This window comes from Catharus ustulatus, chromosome 5 (assembly GCF_009819885.2).
Source record: "Catharus ustulatus isolate bCatUst1 chromosome 5, bCatUst1.pri.v2, whole genome shotgun sequence".
Taxonomy (NCBI): Eukaryota; Metazoa; Chordata; class Aves; order Passeriformes; family Turdidae; genus Catharus; species Catharus ustulatus.
In genome coordinates this window covers 16,775,175-16,800,157 of record NC_046225.1, presented here as the reverse complement: position 1 = coordinate 16,800,157, position 24,983 = coordinate 16,775,175, and the positions used below count along the sequence as shown (strand labels likewise).

Genomic DNA, 24,983 nt, shown 5'->3' with positions numbered 1-24,983 from the left:
TACAAGTAAGACCAGAAAAAAAAAAGGATCAAACAGAAACCCATGGAAGGGGCAGAGCAGGATGGAGCTGCCAAGAGACAGGAGCTGTCAGAGATCCACACTCCCCATCTCCTTCTCAGGCCTTACTTAAATACATCTGACTCTCCCTCATGGAAGCACCAGGACATCAGCTTACAGACATTGTCCCTTCCCACAGAAGCCAGAGCAGAGACAAACATGTAGGTGACAAGAGAGTGATTTCCATAGCAGAAACCTCCATTAGGTACAACTGACTCTGCCTGTCTCTTTTCTGTTGCCAAAAGGAGGATATCAAAGATTATCTAGATTCACTACACCTTTTCTCAATTATTTTTTCCCCTAGTAGCACAGATAAAATGTGTAAATGCAAACGGCAAAACATTTCTTATCTCAGCTCTGCTCTTTGGAGTTGGCCTACACTTCTTGCTTCAACTGTCATTTTTCTTAGAGATCAAGGGCAGTTTTGTTTTATTTTGCATTTTACTCCCTGTGCAAACCAGTGCACTGCTGACCATGTTTCTCCAGGCCATTTCAAATGAGAGCAGCTTTGATGGCAAAGGCCAGTTTAGCTTCACTTACCTTCAGTGGTGTTCCTGTTTCTGAAATGAATGGTTTAACAGGAAAATGCGCTGACAACAGAGAGGAATGGATGTGTCTGACAAAACACACACACACACATACACAAGTCCAAAACAATACAAAAGCAAGGAGACTGAATTAAAAAAAAAAAATCAAAATCAAAACTCTGTGAATGCTTTGAGTAAAACTGACAAGAGTCTTTCAAAGTGAATTGGATCACTCATGGAAAAATAGCATCTGGAAGATGGAAAGATGCATTGAAATGAAAGGAAGGGGAGGAGATATTTTTTTGTGCCCAGTTAAAAAAAAGAAAAAAAAAGTGTGTGTGTATGTGGGGAGAGAAAAAGAAAAAGGAAGAAAAAATAAAGAAATGGGCCAAAATAAGCCACAGAAAATGGAATTCTCACTAGAAAAATTAGAGAGAAACTCCAGCACACCTTGTGCGTTGTACATGCTGACAGAAGGGTTGTTATAGACCGCCGATTCCCCGAGCAATGTATTATAAGGGTTGTTAGTGCCATGAGGACGAAGCAGAGCATTGGTTATAAGATGATTAGCCATGGCTCCTGGAGCAGCCCGATAGAAAGACAGAGAAAAAAAACAACAAAAAAGGTCAATCAGGCAAATGTGGTATTAAAAAAAAGGGAAAAAGAACATTCAGAATGACAACAGTTGAAATAGTCCTGATTACAAGCAGCCAGCTAATTAGACTCGGAAAACTGTATGCCACTAAAGCAGAACAGATGTTACTGACGATGCACAAATCCAAACCAACGCAAAAGAAAATGTATCAGAAAGCGGATAAGCTACATTTATGGTGGTTTCCCAGTTGCTCAGAGTGTAAGCAAGGCTGCGCCCACATGCTTGCTACAAAGAAAGAAAGGAAGATGGCAGCCTACACAATGTAGGGGGAAAAACTCTCCAGAAAGTGCCAAATGAATTAAAAAAAAAAATTAAAAAAATATATATAATGACTAACAGACAACAGCACATTCAACTCCCACTATGTGCTAGGATCTCTTTTACCGGTCTTTTGCAACACATCTATAACCAAAAAGCAGAATTAAATAGAAAGGATGGAGAATGCAGCCTCTCCAAAGGCTCTCAGCATTTCTCAGACAGCAGCTGTTTCTCATATCTAAGACAGCAAGTTTCACTTCAGCTGCTTCTCTGGTACCACCATCGAGAACATCCAGAACCACCTGAATCCATCCTGGCAGGTGAGAGCACTACAGCTCCATCAGGCATTTCTATCAGGAATGAGAGTGGCCACAAAGTGCCTGTCTCAAGGCTCCCTGTGTGCCCCACAAACACCTCGTTTCCCCACTCCCCCACCTCTTTGCTGCTGTTTCCAAGCACTCAGCCAGCAGTTGTCCTTTGGTCTTTGGTTTATCCCTTGGAGACGCAGCAGCCTCTGGACCTGTGCTTTTTGGGATTATCATGGCTTGGCAGGTGGCTGCCAAGACCTACCTCAATTCCTATTGCAGGCATCAACCCAGGAAGCAAAGTCTTCCCCCACCTTTTAGCTGATCTACAGGATGAAAACCCCTTAAACCCTTGCTCTGAACCTCTTCCAATCTCCAGAGACGTGACCAGATAAAAAAACTTGCCCTTCAGGGCCATTCCTACTGAGCTCTAGAGCAGGAAGGATGACCATGGTTTTTAACCTCCAGGACTGAACTGTAAAGACAAAACCTTTCCACCAGGAAAGTAAATCAAAGGTGGGACAACTAGAGCTAGTTAGGACAGGACTGTCAGAGGGCTGTTGATGTCACCAACATCCGACAGCCTCTACCCAAAGAAGGAACTGAAAAGCCAAACCTCAAAACCTGCGACCCTTTCAGGAATGCTTTTACCAGTGTCTGAGGCATGGAGACCTCATCTGCCTCTTTTAGGTGTGGAGGTGGCCCCGTGCCAGGGTGAAGGTTGTCTTTGCAAGGTGTGTAGGCACTGGGTATGATCTCTGGATGGAGTCTCTGACGATACATAAACCTCTGGCTAGTACAAATCCCCTTAGCAGGCGGTTCTCTAAAAGTTCACACCTACTAATTATTTACAGAAAGGCAAAAGCTGGCCAAAGCTCAGGCTAGGAGGAGGCTGCCTCCTGCCATGCTTGTGTGCAGGCCTGGGATGGCATTTCCCCATGTCTTTGCAGGTAGAGGAGAGAGCAGGCTGTTTCCTGCCTCTCCCCATCATCCCCCAGCACTTCCCAGCCCCAGGCATCATGGCATTAGCGGATCACTTATTCGGTCTTTTGAGCACAGGACAGAGTAGAAGGCAGCGCTGTATGGGGGCTGCATGCCAGGGAGGCTCCTCAACACATGCAGCTGGAAAAAAAAGACTTGTTTTCTCTCACCTGATATTTTTGTCTATGCTGATGGAAAGCAAGATGAGCTGCTGTGTTTGAAAATAAGGAAACAAAGCTGTCTCCTGTAAGAAAACATTATATGAACGCTTAACTAAGTAACCTTGAATTTAACTAATAGGTAAATGAGGCAATTCTTTCTTTCTGGTAATGTGTTTTCTCTCAATCTCACACATATCTGGGATGAGGGATTGTAGGAACCATTTCTCTTGTGCTAGTTTTATTCTAGTGAGCACTAAGGCGATTAAAATTGTTTCTGCTTTCATCCCACTTTTAATCAAGCCAGACCATAAAAAATTCAAAAAGGGGCTCACTTTTATACTAGTAATGAGAGTGTCCAGAGTTAATGCCAGCCATAAACTCAGAAGTGATATAATTCTCCTATTTGAGATTTAACCCAACCTCCAACTCAGTCCCTATGAGAATTGATATGAAAAATACACCCATGGTGGGCTTTTGAGAACTTTAGCTTGAGGCATCTTTAAATGCCAGCTGCCAGAAAGAGCATCTCACTCAATAACATATCCATGGCCTGATCTTGTCTAGTGAGCCCCAGCAGTCAGGAACAAGCTGATTCCACCATGGCTGGGCAGGAGAAGCTGTTTTGCATGAGGGATGCTCTCAGAATGTGACAAGAAAGAAGGTATCAACCTGTGCAAGCACTTAAATGTAGGTTTTGCTTGCCTATATTTGCCAGCATGGTGGGCTCTGGAATGAGCTGAATTCACACAAATATGGCTCTTCCAGCCAACGTTGAATACAGATCCATGATTCTGACTATAAACATGGCAAAAAAGTTGAAAATACAGAATAAGTAAGTAATTTTCACTCTTGGGTGTGTAAAAGACAGGGCTTGGTACTACAGCCACCCATTCTTGTATGCAGCAACTGAGCAAAAAAAATTCCATCTTCTGCTTTCCTCTCCCTTGATTTCATCAGGATTTTTAAGTTTACTGTTCAAAATGCCACCTTCAATGGCAGTGCTGACTAAGTTTCCTGGTGCAAATCCAAAACAAACCCTCTGCTAACATGTTCAGATATCTTTCAATACATCCAGTGATCCAACTGAGCCCTAAGCACTCTGCAGCAGGTTCACATGACGGTGAACGTCATACTCTCTGCACAACACAATAAATGAAACTTTGGCATTTTAAATACAAAATGATATGTACCCTGTATTCATAAATTTGGGCTCTAGTTTCTTACTAACTGCTCTTAAGTTGCAAAATTCCCATCCTAAAAGGGTGCTGTGAGAGGATTGCATCCAGGGTCCAAAAAGCCCACACTTAAAGCTTTTGATGAAAGAGTCTTACACCAAAAAACCCCCTGAAACAACAATAACAACAAAAAACCCCCAAACCCCTCATTATTTGGTTTCTCTTTGTTAGGAGAAAGAAAGAAAAATGTAATACCAGCCATACATTTAAGTATCATCTTGGCTTTTTCATACCACTTTATCATTGCTATAGCAACCAACAGGACTATTAGGAAGAGCGGGTTAGGTCTGCAGATGAGGCAGGAGCAGAAGGAGCAGGTAGACTATGGAGCTATGACCTCATTTGCATTAAAATGGCCTTGGTAACAGAAAGCCAACAAAACCCCAGCAAAGTAAGCATGGGATCATAGCAGCATGCTCTCCCAAAACACCATGGGGAACATCAAAAAGGTTTGTTCTGCAGTCCTGTGTGTGGGTGTGCATCCCTGGGGCTGCAATTACAAAGGTCACTGCATGTCCAGGGGCCCAAAAACCAGAAAGATCAGGGCTGCAAGTGCCTGTTAGCCACTTGGAATCTCCTCCCTGTCAGAGCACTCTTGGGATGGGACCCTCAGCAGCTCTCTGGCTTGGAGCTGGCCATGTGCCCAATATCCTCAGCAGGCAGCAGTTATCACCACTTACTTTTATTTATTCACTTACTGCTGGATCCTCAGCTCTCAGCATCTGTGGTGCAATATAGATCTCACCCAGCAAACCCCACAGCCCTGTGTCATCCTTGCTTTCCTACATTCCAGCAATAGCAGCCCCTATACAAATCCCTCCTTTGCCATCTGCTGGACCACCTAAGCCCATCACACAGCCACCATTTCTTATTTAGTTAGGAGAACTGCCTTGTAGCCAGCTGTGCTGAATCACCTTCAGTTCTGCTAGTAAAAGGCACACTACTGAAAGCAAATGTATTCTGTTTCCAAACTCCTATCATGCTGTGTACATGTAGGAGCCTAAATTTGGGGTTGGAAAAATGATGGGTTCAAAGCCACAGGTTCACCTTACACAGCATGATGATATCATCACAGCCAACAAACATTTAACAGCAGAACTTACACCTCTACAAAAATATTCCTTATAACCCCACTGGTACAACTACTGCACCAAGGCTCCTTGTTTCCACTGGTATTCAACCAAAGTTCAGAGCAAAACACAGCTACCAGGTCAGCTCTAATATCCAAAATTACATTCAAATTTAGGTTTCTGGAAAAGCCAGTGCCCAGTTCAAGGCTTCCTGACGCTAGATTCCCTCAAGAGAAGGATTTGCAGGCTGTGATCACAAGGAGAAAGAAATTATGGTCTTTCAGAAGGCAAGTATTTGCTGGATAACACACAGATGCTCCTGTCCCTCTCACAGCATCGGTGATCCTCATGATTCAAGCATCACAGATCCAGCCAGACTGGATTTAAAAGGCCAGGAGAAGCCATGGCCTATGCTCAGGATGCAGGGGGAGATCTGGAGGATTGCACTTTTGACTTGCAAACTGAGAAAAACTGTTAGGAAAACCAACCAGGGCAAAGAAGATGAAAATCCCACAATTTTTAACATCACTGTTACTAGACACAGAGGATTCAGATAGCTACACTCAGCTGCTTCCTGTGGCTATGAAAGTAGGCATTATTTTAATGACAGTATGCAACCAAATGGAACCTTTTTCTTTCCTTTCTAAGGTAGATATTGATGTCCCTGATGCAGGACAACATTGAATATAGAGATAATTTTTTGGAAGAGATTTGTGTAATGACTGTATGGGAAAACTGCCCCTTGTTAAACACAAGTATGGTTTATTCACTCACTGAAAGCAAAGGATGAAAATTATGATGACAAGCACATGTTGCCAGACTCTAGACTGCATCACTCAGGAATAAAATTCAAAAGAATTTCTTGTGGGCAGCTGGCTGACAAAGCCACACAGGTTACTTTGAATCATCTGCATGGTCTACCCAGCTGAAGGGAAATGGATTCAACTGCTCCTCCAGATTTTCTGAATAATACTGTCACTCACCATGGCTGTGCCTGGCTGAAGAGGTTTGAGCAGCACTGCTTTAACTGGGATCCTGTGTCTGCATGTATCTTCTTTGACTTTGGGTCTTTTCAATTGCACACCAAAATATTTTTGGTATGTGCACTTTAGCAGGGGATTGAAAAGATTCCCCCACTGCCCAGAAGATGTGACAGAAGAGCAGTTTTGCTGAGAAAGGAGAATGGACCAGCTTACAAATTTAATTGCTGAACTATTTCAATGCTCAAAAAATGTCCATACAGAATCAGTATTTTCCAAATTAAACGTTTTCACTTTTTGCTTCAGAAGAATGGCTGGTACAAAAGCTAACTATGACTTTTTCATATTATTTCAACTTTTTATTAGAGTAGAAACAGAAATAGTTTAGAAAAAATACATCTGAGTCATAACAAAATATTTCATTGCCTCTGACCCAGCAATTCCAAAATGTAGATTTTCTTGGGCTTTTTTTGTGTTTGTTTTCAGTCAATCTCAATCCTGTTTCCTTCCTATTTTGCCAGAAATGCAGCTCCCTCTCTGCAAGGTAAGGGCACAGTGCTGTACTCCTGCCTGATTCCTGAAGCACCCAACTTACTGTGTGGTTCACATCCACCCTGAGCCAGGTCCCTCCACTTCTTGCAGGTCACATCCTTGACTTCAGACTACCCTGCAGGGACAAGTGGCAGCCAGGAAGAACATGGACCATTCTCTGAAGGTAGAACAGTTCCTGATCTATCGGGGAACATGGTTTAGCTTGGACACAAATGATGTGGCAGGAGCAGAGTCTTCCTCTAAGTGCCCACTGAAACAACCCCATAAGACACCTGCCTTACCCTAAGTGTATACATAGCTCAGACTTGAATGCCACTGGAATAGCCTCTCTGCACTGATTGCAGTTTGTAAATTCTGGCTGGTTTTATACTTTGCTCAGTATTAACTTATTCCATTTTGCTCCCAGGGAAACAAAAGTAGGTTTGTAGGAGTCAAAGATCTAGTTTTCTTTGAGACTTTCCTTACCAGCATTCGACAGTCCTTTTATAGAGGTAGAGCTTTCAAGTATTTAATGAATCCTGGTCTTCCATGTGTTCACAATTTGTTCTAACAATAAATGCAATTATGACAAGCAAAATCACACGTATTTGCTGGAGGACAACAGGTATTTTCAGCATTTTTCCAAGTTCCTTTCAACGAATGCTCTGACACTTAGATTTATTGAGCTCTGTTCTTATAATAGCCAACAGGATTCAGTTAATAAACTTCAATAAACTTCCCTATTAAATTTCTCTCAAATAGGTTTGTTGTCACTTGCAGCATCTAATCTATTCATTGTGAAGCTATTAATACTGACTGCAGTGAAATGGAGTTTCAGCAAATGAGGTTGTTAAGCTCTGGGCCATCTTCTGCCACATGAAACATCCCGTGTTTTTATGCAGAGACATGGGAGTGAAAGTATTTCTTTGTCCCCTTTTTCCTCCTTCCTTTCTTCAGCAATGATTTCAGAAAACAAATCTCTGCTGGACTATAATCTGCAGGTCATGTGCAAAACACACAGCTAGTCCACATCGATTTGTAGGTATTTACTCACTGACTAATTACTTTTCCACAGCCTGGAGCAGAAACACTGTCCCAGGATGGAGCATTTCTTTATGCCATCACTACCCCTTGCAAGTGTTTATACCACATTGCATCTTGACTATACAAACATGCATTATCTCTAATTGTTCCTCTGTACCTGAGGCCTTACCCAAGATGTGCAGAGAGCCCCACCTGTGGTGAAAATTGGACCATGCTTCCAGAAATCTGTAAAAGCAGCTATGCTTTCTTCCTTCCTTCCTCCTTCACAGTCATTGCATTAAGACTGCTCTGCAGCAATACTCTGCCAGATCTAATACTCCCCAAAGCCTGCTCTGATTTCAGAAATTGCCTTGCCCTTACTTTTCCTCTTTAAAGCTGATCCACCTAATGACTGAACTTCCAATTATATGGCTGTCAATCCTAAAATCAAAGCCAGCTCATAATATCTCCCAAAGGAAGAATGTCATGTCACTCACTGAAATCACTGCAACAAATCTCAGCTAACTCAGTCCCAGGCAGCAGAGAGGCAAAATAAACCAGGAGAATATCAACAATGGGATTAATTTTGCACATAGGCAGAAATAAGAGTTATATTCCCTAAGTTTTGATCCTTGATGCAGAAAATCATAATTTTTCTAGCATAAAATGTACAGCTGATTGAAAAAGGGGGGGGAAAAAAAAGACAAAATCCACCAGAAGCCATTTGCTAGTCCAAAAGGCTGATGATTTTCCCTTACATAGAGAAAATATTCCTCTGCTGTCACCTACCTGGAACTTCTCTTTACTTCATATGTGATTATCAGGATGGGTCATTTTGAGGCCACTTGCTGACATTTAGCCAAACCAACAGCTGCTTAACAGGGTTGCAGAGATTTTTTGGCTTACAAACAGCAATCCCTTGTGACAGAACTGGTGCAATGGCATGTGGATTACTCCCTCCAAATACACCCTCCATCTGGGTAATGGGCCTAGGAAGGGGTATCCATGGGGTCAGGGGAGGGTAAGTGTGTCTGTAAGAGTTACAAGCGGGAACAGAAGAAGCAGAAGGGCAGGGGGATGAAACCAAAGAGCTTCATTAGGAAAATGCCAGTGGTGGTAAAGAACAGCCTCCTGCAGTGGGTAAAATGTAAGTTTTGAAGTCCTGATATAAATTGACTATGCTATTTCTTTTGCAGGCCTTCTCTGGAGTTGTGAGCACTAATACAAGCACCCAGAGTGCTGGGACAGTGAGCACCCTTGAACACCAATCTGCCCAGAGAAGAGCAGGAGCTGCAGCATTCGAGCAGCTGTGGCTGGATGAGATGCTAGAAAACACTACAGGCTGCCTCTGGATTAGCAGAGAAGTGCTGCCAGGGATTCTACCCTGCTTCTTACCCCTGGATCTCCACCAACCAGTGGACACTTAAGCACTTCCAGAAATCCTCTTCTCACGTAGCAGCCTTGAGTTAAAAATAATAGAAACTGAACATCTAATCATATTCCAGAGGGGGAAGAGACTGGCACTGCTGCTGCTGTTTGTGGCTAAACCGGAGTCCAGGCTCCAGGACTGAGGGAGCCCTTGAAACACAGAATAAATTTCCTAGGGCTAAGGGCTTTGCAATGTGAAGGGCAAGGACTGCTGCATCCCTCAGGGTCATGCAGCACCTTGCCCCTGCCAACTCAGCAATGGTTAGCACAGACAACTTAGGCACTGGCACCTCTCAGCACTCTGCACAAAGGGACAGGTTTGGGGGGAGAGTGCAGTGTTTTCGACAATGAAGAAGTGAGATTTGCACACTGATAGATGATAATCTCTAAATGGTCACTGAGGCTGCTGTCCCTGCTAAGGGCCATCCCAGGTTCAGCTTCAATAATTCCTCTGCATTTACATCCATGAAACCCTGAGTGAAAACAGAGCTCAAATCTTGTAAAGCATCTCCAGGGGGTGCTCAGTTTTAAACACACAAAGATCCTGCTCCACACCACATACCCAGCTGTGCAGTGATGGTACTCACAAGACCAAAGTGTCTGCAGAAGACTGACACTTTTCTTTAGTCCAACTGTCTTTGAGCTGTTAAGTGCTCAGAAACCAAGAATAATGTGTATTTTTACATCTATGACTATTTTGGTGGCATATACAGATGTATTCATGAACAAGGAGAACAACTGCAGGCACCGTGGACATCCTGTGAGTCCTCTGCACTGAACATGCTTACCCCAGAACCACAACAGGAACAAGAAATAATGGGAAAAAAAGGATCATTAACACTGCTGCAAATGTGCATGTTCGTATAGTCACAATTCACTAATTTAAAATGAGTAAGTCCCCACAGCCTAAAATTATCTCTCTGAAAGACACGACATGAAAGCTGACTGACTAAACAGGAGAAACTGGGGCACTGTTTGCTGCCAACTGTAAAAATACAACAAGTGGAAAGAAAACAGTGGAAGTATTTATTCTCTAAAATCATCAAGCCACAAGAAAAGCCATAGGTGTTACTCAGAGTAGGTAAGAAGTGTGTAGACAGACTGTGATAAATCATTTAGCGGCGTCCTCTGAATATCCTATCAAGATGAGCACAGGCTCTCCTAGAACTTGGCTGCTTGCTATTTGTTTTATACGCAACATAAATTTAGCAGAAATCTCTCTGTCAGGCCGGTCACATTAATCCATCAAGGAGTAAACAAGCATCTTGAGAAAGGCTGATGCATGACAGCAGTAGCACTTGCACTGTCCCTATTTCCACCTTCTCTCTGCTTTATCTAGGCAGCAAAGGGTCAGCATTGGCAAATGGGTTATAATGAGCAGCAACTGCACTGTGAAGTGTAGCAGGGATGGGGTTTGAGATCCCTGGGGAATCCAGTTCTGCTCCTTTCAGGTTTTTTTGGGTTTTTTTTTACCTTTTTCCCTCCTCCTCTGCTTGCCTGTGCTTTTTACCACACCAAATTCCATCCGGTTTTCACTGCTGTATTGGCCAGTTATGGTCACACCTTGGCACCCACTACCCCTGCAGACAGCTAAACTCAAACTTCTTGATCTTGCAGCACTGAGACATCCAGCAGCCCTCATCTCTCAGCAGAAAGGGCAGATTTGGTGACCAAAACCTGACTCATTGCACTGTCTCAGTGCTAACCTGTACCTCCTGTCTTCCGGAGTGACAGTCTCCTACCAAAGGAAGAATTAACCCTCTACTGGTGTTTTCTAAATAACTGCTTCTGAAAAATGCAGGAAAATATGTCCACCTGAAAATAATTCTGCAACACACAGTTGTCCCTGCTGAATTCACAGTGCAGATACTATTTCAGCCTGGAAATCACAGCTTAATTATATTTTTGGGTGGGTGGAAGGAATTTGATGGGAGATTTCATTTAGGAAACAATCAGGTCTCGGTTGGGTTAGAAATCAGGATATTAATGTTCTTCATTTTAATTTTCCTCTCTGACTCAGATTCCCACTGTTTGAATTTGAGCTCAATTTGTTCTGTTCATTATGAAGAAATCCACATGAATTTGACATTAAACTGATTACCTCTGAAAACAGTAGCAATAATTTCCCTTTTTCCTGTGTGTGTTTCAGATTAAGTCTTTGTGGTTGATATAAAAACACAGAGGAGAAATAATAAAGCAAAGGGAAACCAAGTATTTATTCTGGAACACTACCCAGAAGAGGAAGCGTGCAATGGCACTTATGCATTTGGGAAGAAAAAGCAAGGGGGAGGGACAAATAATGCCCTCATTTCCACTTCCAATTTGAATAGGAGCAAACAGGGAATGAACATGGCTTTCCTAGTCAGGGATAATATCTGTTGTGCCAGTACTGGGGATCTGAGGGCTTTGTGATGACTCTGATGGGGTTTGCCTGCTCCCTCCTGAATGGACCCTTAGGGACACATGGATGAATTTCTATTTAAGATTTATCAACCTTCACTGAGAGCTGCCAGGGGTCCTGGGCTCCAATCTGCAATAGCTTTTGAGGTCCTTGTGAGCCACCAGGAAGCCACAGCCCTGCTTGGCTCTGGGCAGCCAGTCCTTGCTTTGTGTCTGTCTCCTGACTGCATCTCCCTGGGCTCCAGCTGTGTTTCCAGCCCTTTCTCTGCCAGTATCTCCTGGTGGTCTGGGCTGGACCCTGAAACCAGGTTCATCCCCTAAATTTGTCCAGGGCTCTGCCTCCTGGCTTAATCCCCTGTGGCACAATGAACCACTACTGAGGGTTTGGATTGTGCTTGACTCCCTCTCAGCTCCCAGGTGTTCTCCCTCATGGAACAGCTCTGCTCTTACAGCTCCCTGCTGTTCCTTTTTTTTCAGATAAGTGGAGCAGCAATGCAGACCACCAAGAAGCCCCTCCAGGAGTCCATGCATGAGGGTGGTGGGGATGGCGAGCAGCACCTTGGGGGTGGATGGACATAAAGCATATATATATATAAATATATAGCCAAAAGGTGTACGTACATTCTCCTGTTACTATAGCAGGACTGCTATTGGGATAAACTATTAAATTTGCTGTCTAGTTTATAAGCTAAGAGTCAGAGCATTACAGCAGGAGAACAGCACTTGACCTAACTCACAACACACTTCTGGAGCAGTTTCTATTCTCTGTGAAGTTTGGTGGCTTCACCCTTAGCCCAATTATTTCCTTGAAGACGGAAAAACTACTATGTGCTAACTGGAATTGATATACACAACTCCATCTATGCATTTTCCTTTAATAAAGCACTGCCTTGTACCAGTCCTTTGTCTCTGCTGCTCTGAAAGGAACAGTCCTTTCTTTAACAGGTAACTTCCAGTTTTCCTTTGAAAAAAAAAATCACACACATCATACCACTACCTCCCTTCCCCCAGCTTGAAAACCTGAAGGGTAACAAAGTACCACATAGTTCATGATTTTTTTTTTTCTCTCCCAGTTGTCTCATATCCAAAGAGAGACAGTAATTACTGTATTGCCTCTCACCTAAGACATGGATAAAAATAGGCTGGCGTCAGTCACATTGCTATTTCGTGCTATGACTGCTTATTTGCAAGGCTGGCTGAGCTATACCAGAGCTTTTTGACATTAACACTCCAAAGGTGCAAACAGACCCATCCTTCAAAATCCTGAGGTGGCCAACTAGATGTACCCAAAGCTCAGGCAAGCTCTGCTGCTTTTCCTTCATGCATTCCACTTTTCAGCCTTCAAAGCACTAAACTCCAGCACACAGTCCATCCCATGTGCATTCCTTTAGTACTACTTTTTCAGCACTGCATCCAAGTGCCTGCATTAAGATCACACTCCAAACACCCTGCAGGCAAAGGGAAACTTCTTTTCCTACTTATGAGGTAATCAGCTTGGTTCAGCTTTTACACCTCTGAAGTTTTCAGCACTAAGAAAATAAATGTGGAGCACAGGCTAGATGTGAAATACATGGCAGAAGTATGCAGCCAGACCCAGGGTGCGAAAATTTGGACAGAGCTGCAGAATGGAAGTGCAAGGAGCAGGAATCCCCCTGGATCCTGAAACTGAGACCATGATCACGGGTGGACAGGCATGTTCTTCATTTGACAATAAAAAAGGAAATCCACAGCCAGTTTCTCTTCCCTTCGTCCTGATTTCAGTGGTATAACAATCCCAAATCCACATCACTACTAAGCCATAATGAGCAGCAAGGGAAAACAAAGCCAGACATACTTTTTATTAATCAATAATTAGATACTACCTTCAGGAAATATCTGAAATAGTCTTGTAGGCCTTATGACAGAGTAAAGTTTTCATTACAGAACACATTCCATCAAGCAAGTTTGGCGTTATGCCTGAAATTCCTGGTGTGATAAATGAGAATAAGAAAAGTAACATTGTGGTCAACTACTTTGGCAGGGAGAGGGAGGAGTGGAAGATAAAAGAGAATGTGAAGCTAAAAAGAGCCATAAGCAGTGTGTTATCTGCTAAATCAGAAAATGACAAAGCTGTGAGTCTAAAGAGGGATGCACTACACAGACACCATATTCCAGACTGATGCCCAGGAAGCTCATGAAGGAAGAAGGGATGAGATGTCTTACAGAAATGCCAGTCATCATACAGGAAATATGGATAGCTAGAACAGTCTTGCCTGGGATGTTACCGTGTGACAGGAGGCTGTGAATGTGATGGGTGGTATCAGGGAAAAAGCAGGTTTCAGTGAGATAGTACCCAGTTAGAGGATGTCTCACTGCTTTCTGCTCCTCCAGCAGAAACATGAAAGCCCAGGACATGGAGAAGTGGAGTTAAGCTCCAAGACCTGGATGCTAGGACAATTCTGGGAACAAAGGATCATTTTCTTCCTGTTTTAGAACACAGAGTGCCCTCTGAAGCTCTGGGGAAAACTCCAGCACACATGGAACGTGGGATAATACAGATAATTTTGTGCAAAAGGTGTCTAGGCTGGGAGGGCTAGAGTGGAAGTTTTGAACAGGAATGGGATCCTGTTGTATCAGCCTCAGGCAGGGAAAGCTACTGACCATACAGCTCAAGGCTCACATTTGAATCCTCTGAGCCTTAACAGCATGCTTGTAAATAAAACATTAAAGAAACAGCTCCTTTAAAGATGAATGTATATGCAAATATTAAGAGTAAGACAAGAACTGTGGAAAAACACATTTCCCCACTGCTCTGTTTGGGCTGCAGTTCTCTGGAGAGTTTTCTCTGTGGAAAGCCCTAAGATCACGAATGCTGCTTTTCAGCTGAAATAAACAGGATAAAGGGAGAAATACCTGGAGTCCCGTGCAGCTGTGATTACTGTTGATGTCAGTTGCATTTCCATATGGAACTGGCCACCTGCTGCTTTGGACATGCCATCTCCTACTGAAATATTTTTAACCTCCACTTTGCAAATACTTCTGTTTACCAGGAAAAAAACCCAAACCAAAACCCAACAACAACAACAACAAATATTGTGCCTGCCTGTGTGAAAAAGAGGGAGGGTGACTGCAGAATTGTAAAACTTACTCAAGTCACTTCAGTGTTCCACCTAAAAGGCTTCATTTCTAAGACATTTATCAGGCTGCTTCTGTAGTCAGTAGAAATTCAGGCCCTTCAGGTGATTCACCTCATCCAGTGTTACACCAGGAAAATAGCTGGATGAAACCTGCTTTGAAGGTGCTGCCCCTGGCAGTTCATTTCCCAAGTGACCTTTAAATAACAGGCACATCTAGTAATAGGCTCTCACCACACTGGGATGAAGACTGTCCACTTGAAACCTCTTCACTTGTCCCAGCTGACAGTCATACTTCCCTATTTGCTCAGAAAAAAAATGCACAACTGAAAAAGGAGAGACCTTCCTTTTGCTAACAAGCCCAGAAGATCCTGTTTGCTAAAACATCCCTTGGTAACCTCAGCTGCATCAGAGAGCAAGTTCAACTTCTGTGCTAACTAAAGGAGCAAACATTTCATGCATGACACATTTTGGTTTGCCACTGAGATGGAGCAGTGAGATGGTTGAGGGAACCAGTGGCTCTTGCTGGAACCTTTGTGTGACAACCAGTTCCCTTCTACGTTAGACCCAGAGAAGTCTTTAATGCAGAGACAGAGAGACTTGTGAGGGCAATGTATGTGGATAAATCAGGCATTTGCAGTAATGGAATCTTAGAGTCAACTTTATTAATGAATCTTCAGTGCAAAGGGAAAATATCCTAGCACAAAAAAGACTGGTGAATTGAAGAGCAATACAGCTCCATGTTACACTGCCTTCCCCCTTTGCACTGATTTGGGCAGTGTATGTAATGTTCAGGGAACAGAATCATATACCACTAGTTCCCCCAGCACTCAGCAGTCGATATTACTCAGCACAGTCAAAATCCTTCAAGCCTGTCCTCAGGCAAAACTCACCCTAAAATCAGTGGAAATTCTGTGAGAATAGAGAATGAACCAGAACCAAAGCCCCGACTCAATTCTCCGTTGAGCTTTGCAGACCAACCATCAGGACTGGAAATATGTTTGATTTTCATATAATAAGGGAACAGCTAGGCCCAGTAATCCCAATTCTACACTCTCTTAGTTTCAGCATCAACAGGACAGATAACACAAAACAGAGTTTGGCATCTGGTTGCTCAAGGTTAGTTCATAAAGTAGCTGTATTGGAAGAGAAAGGAAACAATCTCTGAGGCTCTTTTTCTGCTATTCTGTTACCACAACTCCCTGAAAAACACTTGGTTTAAAAAAGCTGTTCATATTTCTTCTTGTGCCAGACACCACATTTTGTTTGGCATATACATTTCTGATAGCCTTTCCTTCACAGATGTCTATAAAGTTCACATCAGTCAGTTCTTTAAACTAGGTACATTAACACCAACACAGACAATTTCGTTCCAAGCACAGTTTTTCCTTACGTCTATGTTCTGCTGTTCACTTTTGCTTCTGTAAAGATGACAGTATTGTTACATATGCAGGACAATCAGGACTCCTGTGATGCTTAACACAGGCTGTACAGTGCTGTAATGGCCCATTTTTACTGTCAGCAATGAGGCCTGACACATCAGCACCTTCTGATACTAGCAGCTTCCTGAGGAAAAGGGGAGATTTCAACTTAATTTCATTTCTCTCTTTCACTTTTCCTAACTTCCTTCCAGAAATTACAATTCTTGAAAACTACGTATAGAAATAAAGAGAAGAAAAAGAAGGCAACAACTACCATAAAACCTCCTTCCATTTATCACTGTAACATTTCTTGGCTGGTAGAACAGGGTCCAGTGATGTTTGGGGTGAGGAGGAAAAGGCAGGGGGCAAAGAGGCAACACATTTCAGACTCCTTAAAGCCAACAGAAGAGTTAGAGATATGAAAAACAGTTTATAATTACCTCTGTTGAGTGAAGCTGAACTGTTTATATCTCCAGTAATAAAGGAAGACTCGGACTGCTTTCGAACTGTGTCATTCCACATCCTACGAATCCGGCTCTGAAAAGGGATTGAAGCACAGCAGGCAATGAATTTTTAGCAGCTGTAGAGAGGTTTCTTTCTGCCTCACTAAAGATGGCTACTGGCATGTCTAGCTCAGGATGAGACTTGCTTCTAGCCAGCTGTAAGCAAGCAGTTGCTGTTTTGTTGTAACCTGCCTCATGCATGTCAGACTTTGCCAGACTCACTTTGTAACACAAACGCCTAGCTCAAAGAAAAAGTGTATAATTGAATTGCTTACATCTTAATAAATAAAAAAAAAACCCCAAAAACATGCATGAGAGAAACCCAGACCCCATGCCAGCTACAGGTTTACCAATATAGCACCAAATAATGGAAAAATAACCCACACACAGAAGCACATGTGCTTCTCATACTCAGATGACTTGTTTCTTATTTTTTATGAAGTGTAACAGAAGACTTGATTTGTATCTTGGTGTCCCTGAATGAACAGAAGTTTTCTACAGATATTTTCCATCTTGGGGATTTTAGGGGGGCAAAAAAATTCCCCACAAATGAATGACTTCTGTTCCCATACTGAAAAATCTGTGATGGTTTTGCCATCTGTGGTATAGCTTCTGCTACTGGCAAAAGGGTCCTGAATATGTTGGCCTTCTGTTTTGTTCCTCAAATATGCTGTGAAGTATCTGCCTCTGTGGCATTTACATCACTGTCTCACTCCTCCCCAACCAGACCTTGCAAAATATCTAAAAATCAGCCAAAATGCATCTTGTGAGCAGTTCAATCCCAATCCCTGCATGAAGATGACTGGAGAACCCAGGTGCCCCAGGGAAACTCTCCCTCACCTCACATCTGGGACTCTGATGGATGTTTTCCCTGGCTGTGTGGAAGTGATGCTAGGTGATCTGGGGGACTAGGAAGCCTTTTTCCCACTGTGACAGACCACATTTTTCTTAAGTGCTAAAAATCCAGTGGTTTTCACAGTGAGATTTTAGCCAAGAGAGATCTACCAAGGTTTAATCATATAGTCCCAGGCTGAAAAGTCCTAGCTTACCCATTAACCATGGAATAACAGCATCTCCTAATCATGCATTAGCCCTCTATAAATGCAAGTACCATGTGACATGAGGCCCATGCCCTTTTACAGTAATTATTTTTAACCTGGACATTTAATTTATTGTATTTCTCTGACATGATCCATTGTAGACTAATTATTCTGTTTTCTATGTGCTTCTCAGAGAATAAAGGGATATTAGAAGCTTTCCTCCTCATGGTCTTCTCTATTTAAAGTTAGGAACCAGAAAACCATGTTTTCAACACCTCAGACTGATCTCCATCTACTCTCCACCACCTCTATGAGATTTCTCCTGGCTACAGTGGGCCTTAGGAACTTCCATCCTTCCAAGGACACACTTCTGCAGGCAAAATAATCTTCCCTGGTGCCTCAAACCTCACCTACCACAAAGGGACTTCTACCAGAAGACTCAGTTCACCTGCAAGAGGGCTTGTTCTTTTGTGCTGGGACTGGTGAGAGGGGGGGACCACTAAAGTCAACTCTTCCTGGAAAGGAGAGCAGCAGTACAGCAGCTAAGTTCTGTAACGCCAGAGGCTTTCAAATCAGCCACCCAAATGCTGCTGGATATTGTGAGTTTTGGACATTACTGTGATTTGATGGCCTACTGGAGAGAGGTTCTGTATTCTATTGCTTTTATTTGCTCTGCACAGCTACCAGACCTATGAAAAGACCAAAGCAGAGCTTTTGGATGACATCTTGGAAACCACTGCAAATAAATAATGATTTGCTCCAAGACATAAATTGCAAATTGGGTTTTCCTGGAAAGTTATAAGCTGTTACTCGCTGCATGTCTTTTATAATTTAATAGTGGAACTGTCATGTATAATTACTTCCATTACTAATACTGAATAAATTTGTGTTTGGTTTCTATTGATTAAGAAATAAGCTTCTTCATTTTATATGAACTCTTCATTCATAAATCTGCATCTCTACACACAAGTTAGTTTCAAAAGCTGGATTTTCAGGTGACCAAAGGCAACAACAAATCTAGTAGCTCAGTGAGATAGTCAGAACCCACTGGCTTGCCCTAAGAGGTTTATAAGCTAAGACAAATTGTGTGAGGCACGGAACAGACCAAACCACTGAATGTCAGAAAGTGAGCTCTTTCACTGGGAGGTCTGCTACCAGACTCTTGTAGCCTTTCATTTTTTGTACAAGAAGAACACTTGGTGCTTATAGCATCATTCTTGTACATGTTAATAGTTAATAGTAACAACCTTCATCTCATGATTAAAGGATGTAGGGGAATGTAGCACAGATGACAAAATGCTCCCACTTCCTTCTTCCCATGGAGAGCAGGCAGGACACCTCCAGGTGATAACCACCCACCTGCCTCTGGAAGGCAAATTTGGATGTTTCATTCCCAACAAATTATTTAGAAGATTTTTGGAAAGGCATTTAATTGCTGTCACATCACAATTTAGGGGAAGCCACCGGGTTGAGTTCAGGTGTGGAAGGGAGGGAAATCTCTGCGGGTGCACTGGGGAGAAGCCTAAGGCAGCTCCTTTGGTGCCAAGAGGAGCTTTCCTCCCAGAATGGCTGAGAAGGGTCTTGGCACAGCATTGGGACACAAACAAGAAGTGTGGGGGGTTACCTGTGAGCCTGTGGAATATCTTCCAGGTGTCCTTGACCCCGAGGTTTTTCCTGAGCCGATAGAACTCTCTGTACTTTTCCCACTACAGCAATGTGTGCGCAGGCATTTTCCATACTCTTTACGTACCTAGCCAAGGAAAGAGCAGTGGTGGTTAGCAGGCAGCTCCTCCTCCAGCCCAGCACCTTCTGATTTTCAACACAGCCCCTGGTTCTTCCTCAGTGTTTCATTAAAACAGGATCTGCTGCAGTGTGTGGGAAAGCAGTCTAGGACCCCTTGCAGCTGAGCTCAAGGCTTAGGATGTCACAAAAGACTGCTCCCATGCAGTAAAGCTGCTTGCTGGCACCAGCCAGTTACAGCATCCTCTGAGGCACATCAAAGCATGGCAGAAAGTGCAGGTACACTATTTATGACTGAAAATTAATATCGTTGTAGATTTGATATAAACTAGCATATTGGCTCATCAAGGTACTAAAAGTTATTGCTTCTGGCAGGGGACTAAAAAAAAGAATTCCAAGAGAAACATATGAAAGCTATTGATTTTTTATAAAAAAATGTTTCTTGAAGTCAAATTGAAATTTGAGGAAACTGTAGAACCAGCAGCATTAGAGGTTATAATCCCAATGCTCAGGGATGGCTGGAGCCTGCTTTTCCACAGCACTGTGCAAGCCAGTCATGCTTTAAATGGGCATTGCAGTCTAACCCGTGCCACCTCCTTTGCTTCAGAGGAACTACACTGACTTGTGCCAGGACAGGATCTAACCCTCCACCAAGCTTTAGGTGAGACTTTTTATGGGCAGCGATACCCAGAAACCAGATGGGTCTGAAGGTGAGCAGACTGTACTAAAGAGCCAAAAGAGTGTCATGTTACCCATTGATACAAAAAAAGCCCCAAACCATCATGCATGTCCAAAACACCAGTTGAAATTCCTTGAAGTACACAGTTAGCTGTAACATTTTGCCAAACTCTCCATGAGCATTTCACAACTCTGTGAAACAACTGTTTAAATAGCAAATTACAGCTTTTTCATTAGGCTCTTCCTTGAGCGCTTGAGACAAACACATACCACAAGTGCCCAATATGCTCGAGTGCCTAATCAATCCTTTGCTGAGAGAAAATAATTCAATTGCTTTAATTAGCCACCCACTGCTTGCCTCTCTGCAGCATTTTGCTGATTTTCTAGGCCATGATAGATAGGAAAGGAAAGAATTTTTTTTCTCCTTTTAAATAATACCTCCCTCAGCTCTCAGGTCAGAGAGATGCATCCACCCCACAGCAAGGTAGCAGCTGCATTCTCCTTCCCTCTGTGCAGCCGTAAATCAGGAACAATTCCACAGTCATCAGTGATGGTTTAAGAGTGTAAATTGGCTTAAGACAGAAAAGAGAATGGTTCTGTCATGCTGATTGAGAACCCTAGGAGCTGGGGAGGCTGTGGAGCAGTACAGGGATGCTGGGTTAGGGACTGACCCTTTGTGGGGGGCACTGGAGGTGGGAGGCTGTACCAGTCAGAAATTCAAACTACTGACAGAGAGGCACCTGCACATTTAATAAGCAACGGTGATGCTTCCTACACTCTTACTATCATCTTGCCTGGAAAGTCTCTTGCTAAAAGGTCTGGCACCATCAGCAGGAAGTTGCATCTAGACAAAGCTTTTAAGCTTCTTAAGATGGACAAATCTGAGATGCAACGACAAAACTCTTAACTCCAGAAGTACTCCTTTGGTTTCAAAAATGACATTTACACACAGCTCTGCAGATCCTTCCAGAGGCATCACTTGCAGAGCTCACTTTTTATGATGAATTTTGATTATGTTTTCATGGGTCAGATCTCCCCTGCCTGTAATAGGAAAATGTTACTAACAGAGGAGCAAGCCTGTGGCTCTCAGATGGAGGACAGATCTCAACACTGACCTGACTTTACTCAATAAGCCATTTTACCAAAAGATACTGGTTACCCTGAGAAACTGGGACCAGTGCATCCACACTCTTTCCTGTGTTTATACTAGTTCAGTAAACTGCCCTTTGACACTAAGATGTACATAGCAAATTATCAGCAGACATGCACAGAATTGAGAGCTCTGTTTGACTGAATTTAAGTAGAGAACAAAAAGGTTCTTAAAAATACTTATTACTGATTGTCAGAGGCTTCAAATTTGATCTAACACAGAATTTTTATTCTGTTGGGGTTCCCCCACCAGAGTTTATCTTGCAAATGTTAATTGGGGCATACTTCAGTTTCCACCAAGAAGCACTTGCTGTGCTTGCTTTGAGGAAGATTTCCAAAACACTGTATCAGACCCAAGCAATACGAAAGCTAATGAGCCGCTGCAGAGCACAGGTCCTTCAGTTCTTAGAAAAGCAGGGGAAGCAGCCCCTGTTACATCCCATCAACCCACATATGCTGCCACAAAAGGGGCAATTTCCTGCAGGGACTGCAAACGAGGATGTAAAGCTCTACTTTGCTGTGAGCACTCAGCCACGTGAGCCCTTTGGGGATGCTCATGGATTCTCTTCCCTCTCACACTGGCATACAAGGAAGGAGAATCTGGCTGACAGCAGGCAAAGCCCTGTTACAGGGCCCTGCAAACTGACAGCTGTCTTTTCCCTTGCCTCTGACACATCTGCCAGGGCCCTGGCAGCTGAAATGCCACTGCCACATGTTAGAACCTCATTCCCCAGCATCCTGCTGGTTTCCAGTCTCAATACCACCCTTACTGGGTGCACAGAGATAGATCTGTGTGATACTAATTCAGGGCATACAGAGGATGCTAAGCTGTGGTTGTTAGGCAACAAAACACCTCGTTACCACCTCTCTTGCTGCTGGGAACCGTTGTCTTACCTTTTTCTGGAGGACACAATGGAAAATGAATATAAACATTCCCTGCAGAGAATTGAATATGGTGAAGAGATACGCCATGATGACTGTGCTTTCATTAATATACATGAGTCCGAATGCCCAGGTCAGTCCTAATAGGCAGAGTAGGGCTATTGCACCTATAACCCAGGACCTGTTAGAGAAACAAAACAAAACAAAACAAAACAAAAAAAAAAGAAAAAAGAAAAAAAGAATGGGATTGGTTTTTCATCTACACAAAAGAAGGCATGTGTCTACAGGCAGGAAGATTTTGCCCCTGGTTTTAGCAAAAAGAAAAATAGCATATCAAAATAAATCATAGGGAGCTTTTGTCTTCAAGCTGAATGCAGTTTACAAATCTTCAAGCTTGAGGAAATACAAGGAAATGGAAGTGTTATGAGCACAGAAATTTATCATAACCAAAGCACATTTGTAACCACAATGTCTTTTTTCTTTTTTAAATATGTAAAAGCAGTGTGCATGTAAATGACATGTAGATGTTATTTCTGCAATGTAGATGTTATTTCTGCAAATGGAGGAAAAGAAAATAAACCAAATGAAATGACAACTCTGATTGTCACTTGTTTTAGTGTCCACTGGTTTCACAGGAGTGCCAGCTGGATAAGCTTCTTTATTTACACTTAACACCCAGACACATGTATTGCTGCATTTTAGCTAGTCTCCCATATGCCTGTAAGCCAGATAAACAGCTACAGGCAGGTGGGCAAGCCTTCCCTGCCTGCCAGATCCACTCCACACAAGGATGTTCTTTGCAGTGCTGCTTCACACTTCTTCCACCCTGCGATGAGGGGAAGTGTGTACACTCGTACAGGCACTCACACACTGCGTTCACTAACGCGGCAGCTGCTGCCACGCTGCTGCCCACAGAAAAGGAGGGGCAGTTCTTCTTCACATGGCCTGCAAAACTAAGATTATCACTTGCTCCACCTCAGGAGGGCAGTGGGAGTAGAGGTGTAGCCACTGTTTGGTCCCAAATGTTGTTCCAACTAAGAGGGGGGGGAGCAGGAAGTTTTTGCCTGCTTTCTCCCACTGAATTTCTGCCTGGACAACAGAGCTGGGGACATGGGATGACTGCTGCATGTTAGGTTTTTTGGGTGTTTTCAGGAAAGCTGGAATGGTAGGAGGAGTATTCCATGTTACTCTACTAAATAACATTTAGTTATCTCCATCCTACCTTCTCAAAGACTGATCTTCAAATACCAGGACAAGAGATGAAGTGTGAGAAGCAGCATAGGAATTTGTCCTGCTCCTAGCTTAGTTTTCACATGATGTATTACCTACAACTTTAAAGGAACTGCTGCTGCACGGGGCAGGGAGTCAACTTCTAGCTGGGAAGCAAGGAGCATCTTCAATATCTGGTTGCCCTTTACCTGAAGACTTTGGTTTTCTTCCGCCATCCCGTTATCAGTAGATGTAACATCATAAAAATGAACGCATTTATATCCAATCTTTGCACCCCTTCCTCATTGTTTAGCCCTTCTAGATCCCAAATCAGACAAGACTGCAGTGAGCCAGCACCTCTGCTTCCTTGTCTGCCCCAAGGCCCCCTGAGGTGCTGCAGAAGGGCTCGCAGGGACAAAGACTGCCTATGCTTCCAAGCCCCTTCAGCCTTGTGGGAATGTGGCCTGGGTTTGGGCATGTTTGGGCTTCCATCTCCTACACAGTGCATGGGGCAAGGGGGAGAAAGATGAAGCAGCAGCAACTTGGGGGGACAAAGCAGTCCTGCAGAGGTCAGACAATCTCTGCTATAGAGATACCATGGCAGCTACAGCCGTGAATCCTTTTCCTTTCAGCAGGGCTTGTAACAAACAAAAGCATATCAGTGTTGTATTCAAGTCTTTTGTTGTTTGTTTTTGTTTTTTTTTTTTTTTCAGGTATTAGAATGAAAACGCAGCATTCAGTCTTCCACTGAAGTTTATAAAATATGTATTATTTAATCACATGACCAGAAGGGCTCCCTAAGGTAACTGCTTATTAAGACAGTTCTTTAAAAATCACTGTTATGTACCTAGCAGACCAGAACAGCTCCTTTCAAGCTTTTCCAGTCAATCCCACTAATAAATATTTAGCGTGATGCAAATTGAAAATACACTCTCACAATCCTTCAGAAAGGTAGCCACTAGATAAAGTTTACAGCTTTAGTCTCTTGGGATATTTTTCTCCCCAAGATTCCACCATCAGTGAGAGCATGCTATTGTCCTAGTTGCATACCAATTAATAAAATACAAAAAATTTTCTTTTTTCACCAAAAAAAAGAGAACAAATTAAGCGGAAACTCCCCCTCCTTTTTGGTTTTTTTTTTTCCTCTTTCCTCTTTTCTCATTCCCAGATAAAAGCTTCCTGCACTTCCAGAGTCTTTTAACAATTATTTCCTGGATATTAGGAAAGTATTCTGCTCTGAAGCACAGCCCATTCTTGAATCTGTTTAAAGAGCCTTTGGCTGCAGAGGTGTGCAGGAGTTAAACAGTTATTTAGTGAAGATATGCTACCTTCAGTGATGGAGAGGAATCTGTGGGTTAGAAGACCCCAACAGTGCAAACTGCACGCATTACCAGTGTTGTGCCTCAGAAAACAAGACCTAGCAATAAAAAGGATGTGGAGATCACTATGAATAGCTCCATCCCGCATCCACAGAACAAACCAGAACCAAGCGATGAAAGAGAACATGGGAATGCTGCTGAAAGGACAAACACAAAGGACTCTTCACCAGAAGAACAAACTGAAAGTCTACTGCAAAACTGAGCTGCTTCTATTTTGTGCTACTGCACATTAGTTTTTTTGGTTGCAGGAGAAAGAGC

The 24,983-nt window shown here is 43.0% G+C and overlaps 1 protein-coding gene across 19 annotated transcripts in view; it reads right to left on the bottom strand.

Moving 5' to 3' along the window:
* The window catches only part of ADGRL3 (adhesion G protein-coupled receptor L3), a 489,413-nt gene that overhangs the window by 17,069 nt on the left and 447,361 nt on the right, over nt 1-24,983 (bottom strand). For 11 of the 19 annotated variants that reach the window (XM_033059584.1, XM_033059570.1, XM_033059574.1 and 8 more), the window contains 4 exons: nt 22,150-22,318; nt 19,313-19,438; nt 16,586-16,682; nt 1,035-1,163 (listed from right to left, as the gene is read on the bottom strand). In XM_033059584.1, coding sequence (XP_032915475.1) covers nt 1,035-1,163; nt 16,586-16,682; nt 19,313-19,438; nt 22,150-22,318 — 521 coding nt within the window. Of the gene's footprint in view, nt 1-1,034; nt 1,164-2,953; nt 3,028-16,585; nt 16,683-19,312; nt 19,439-22,149; nt 22,319-24,983 lie in introns of those variants that run through there. The other 8 variants (XM_033059589.1, XM_033059578.1, XM_033059579.1 and 5 more) reach the window with 2 other exon arrangements.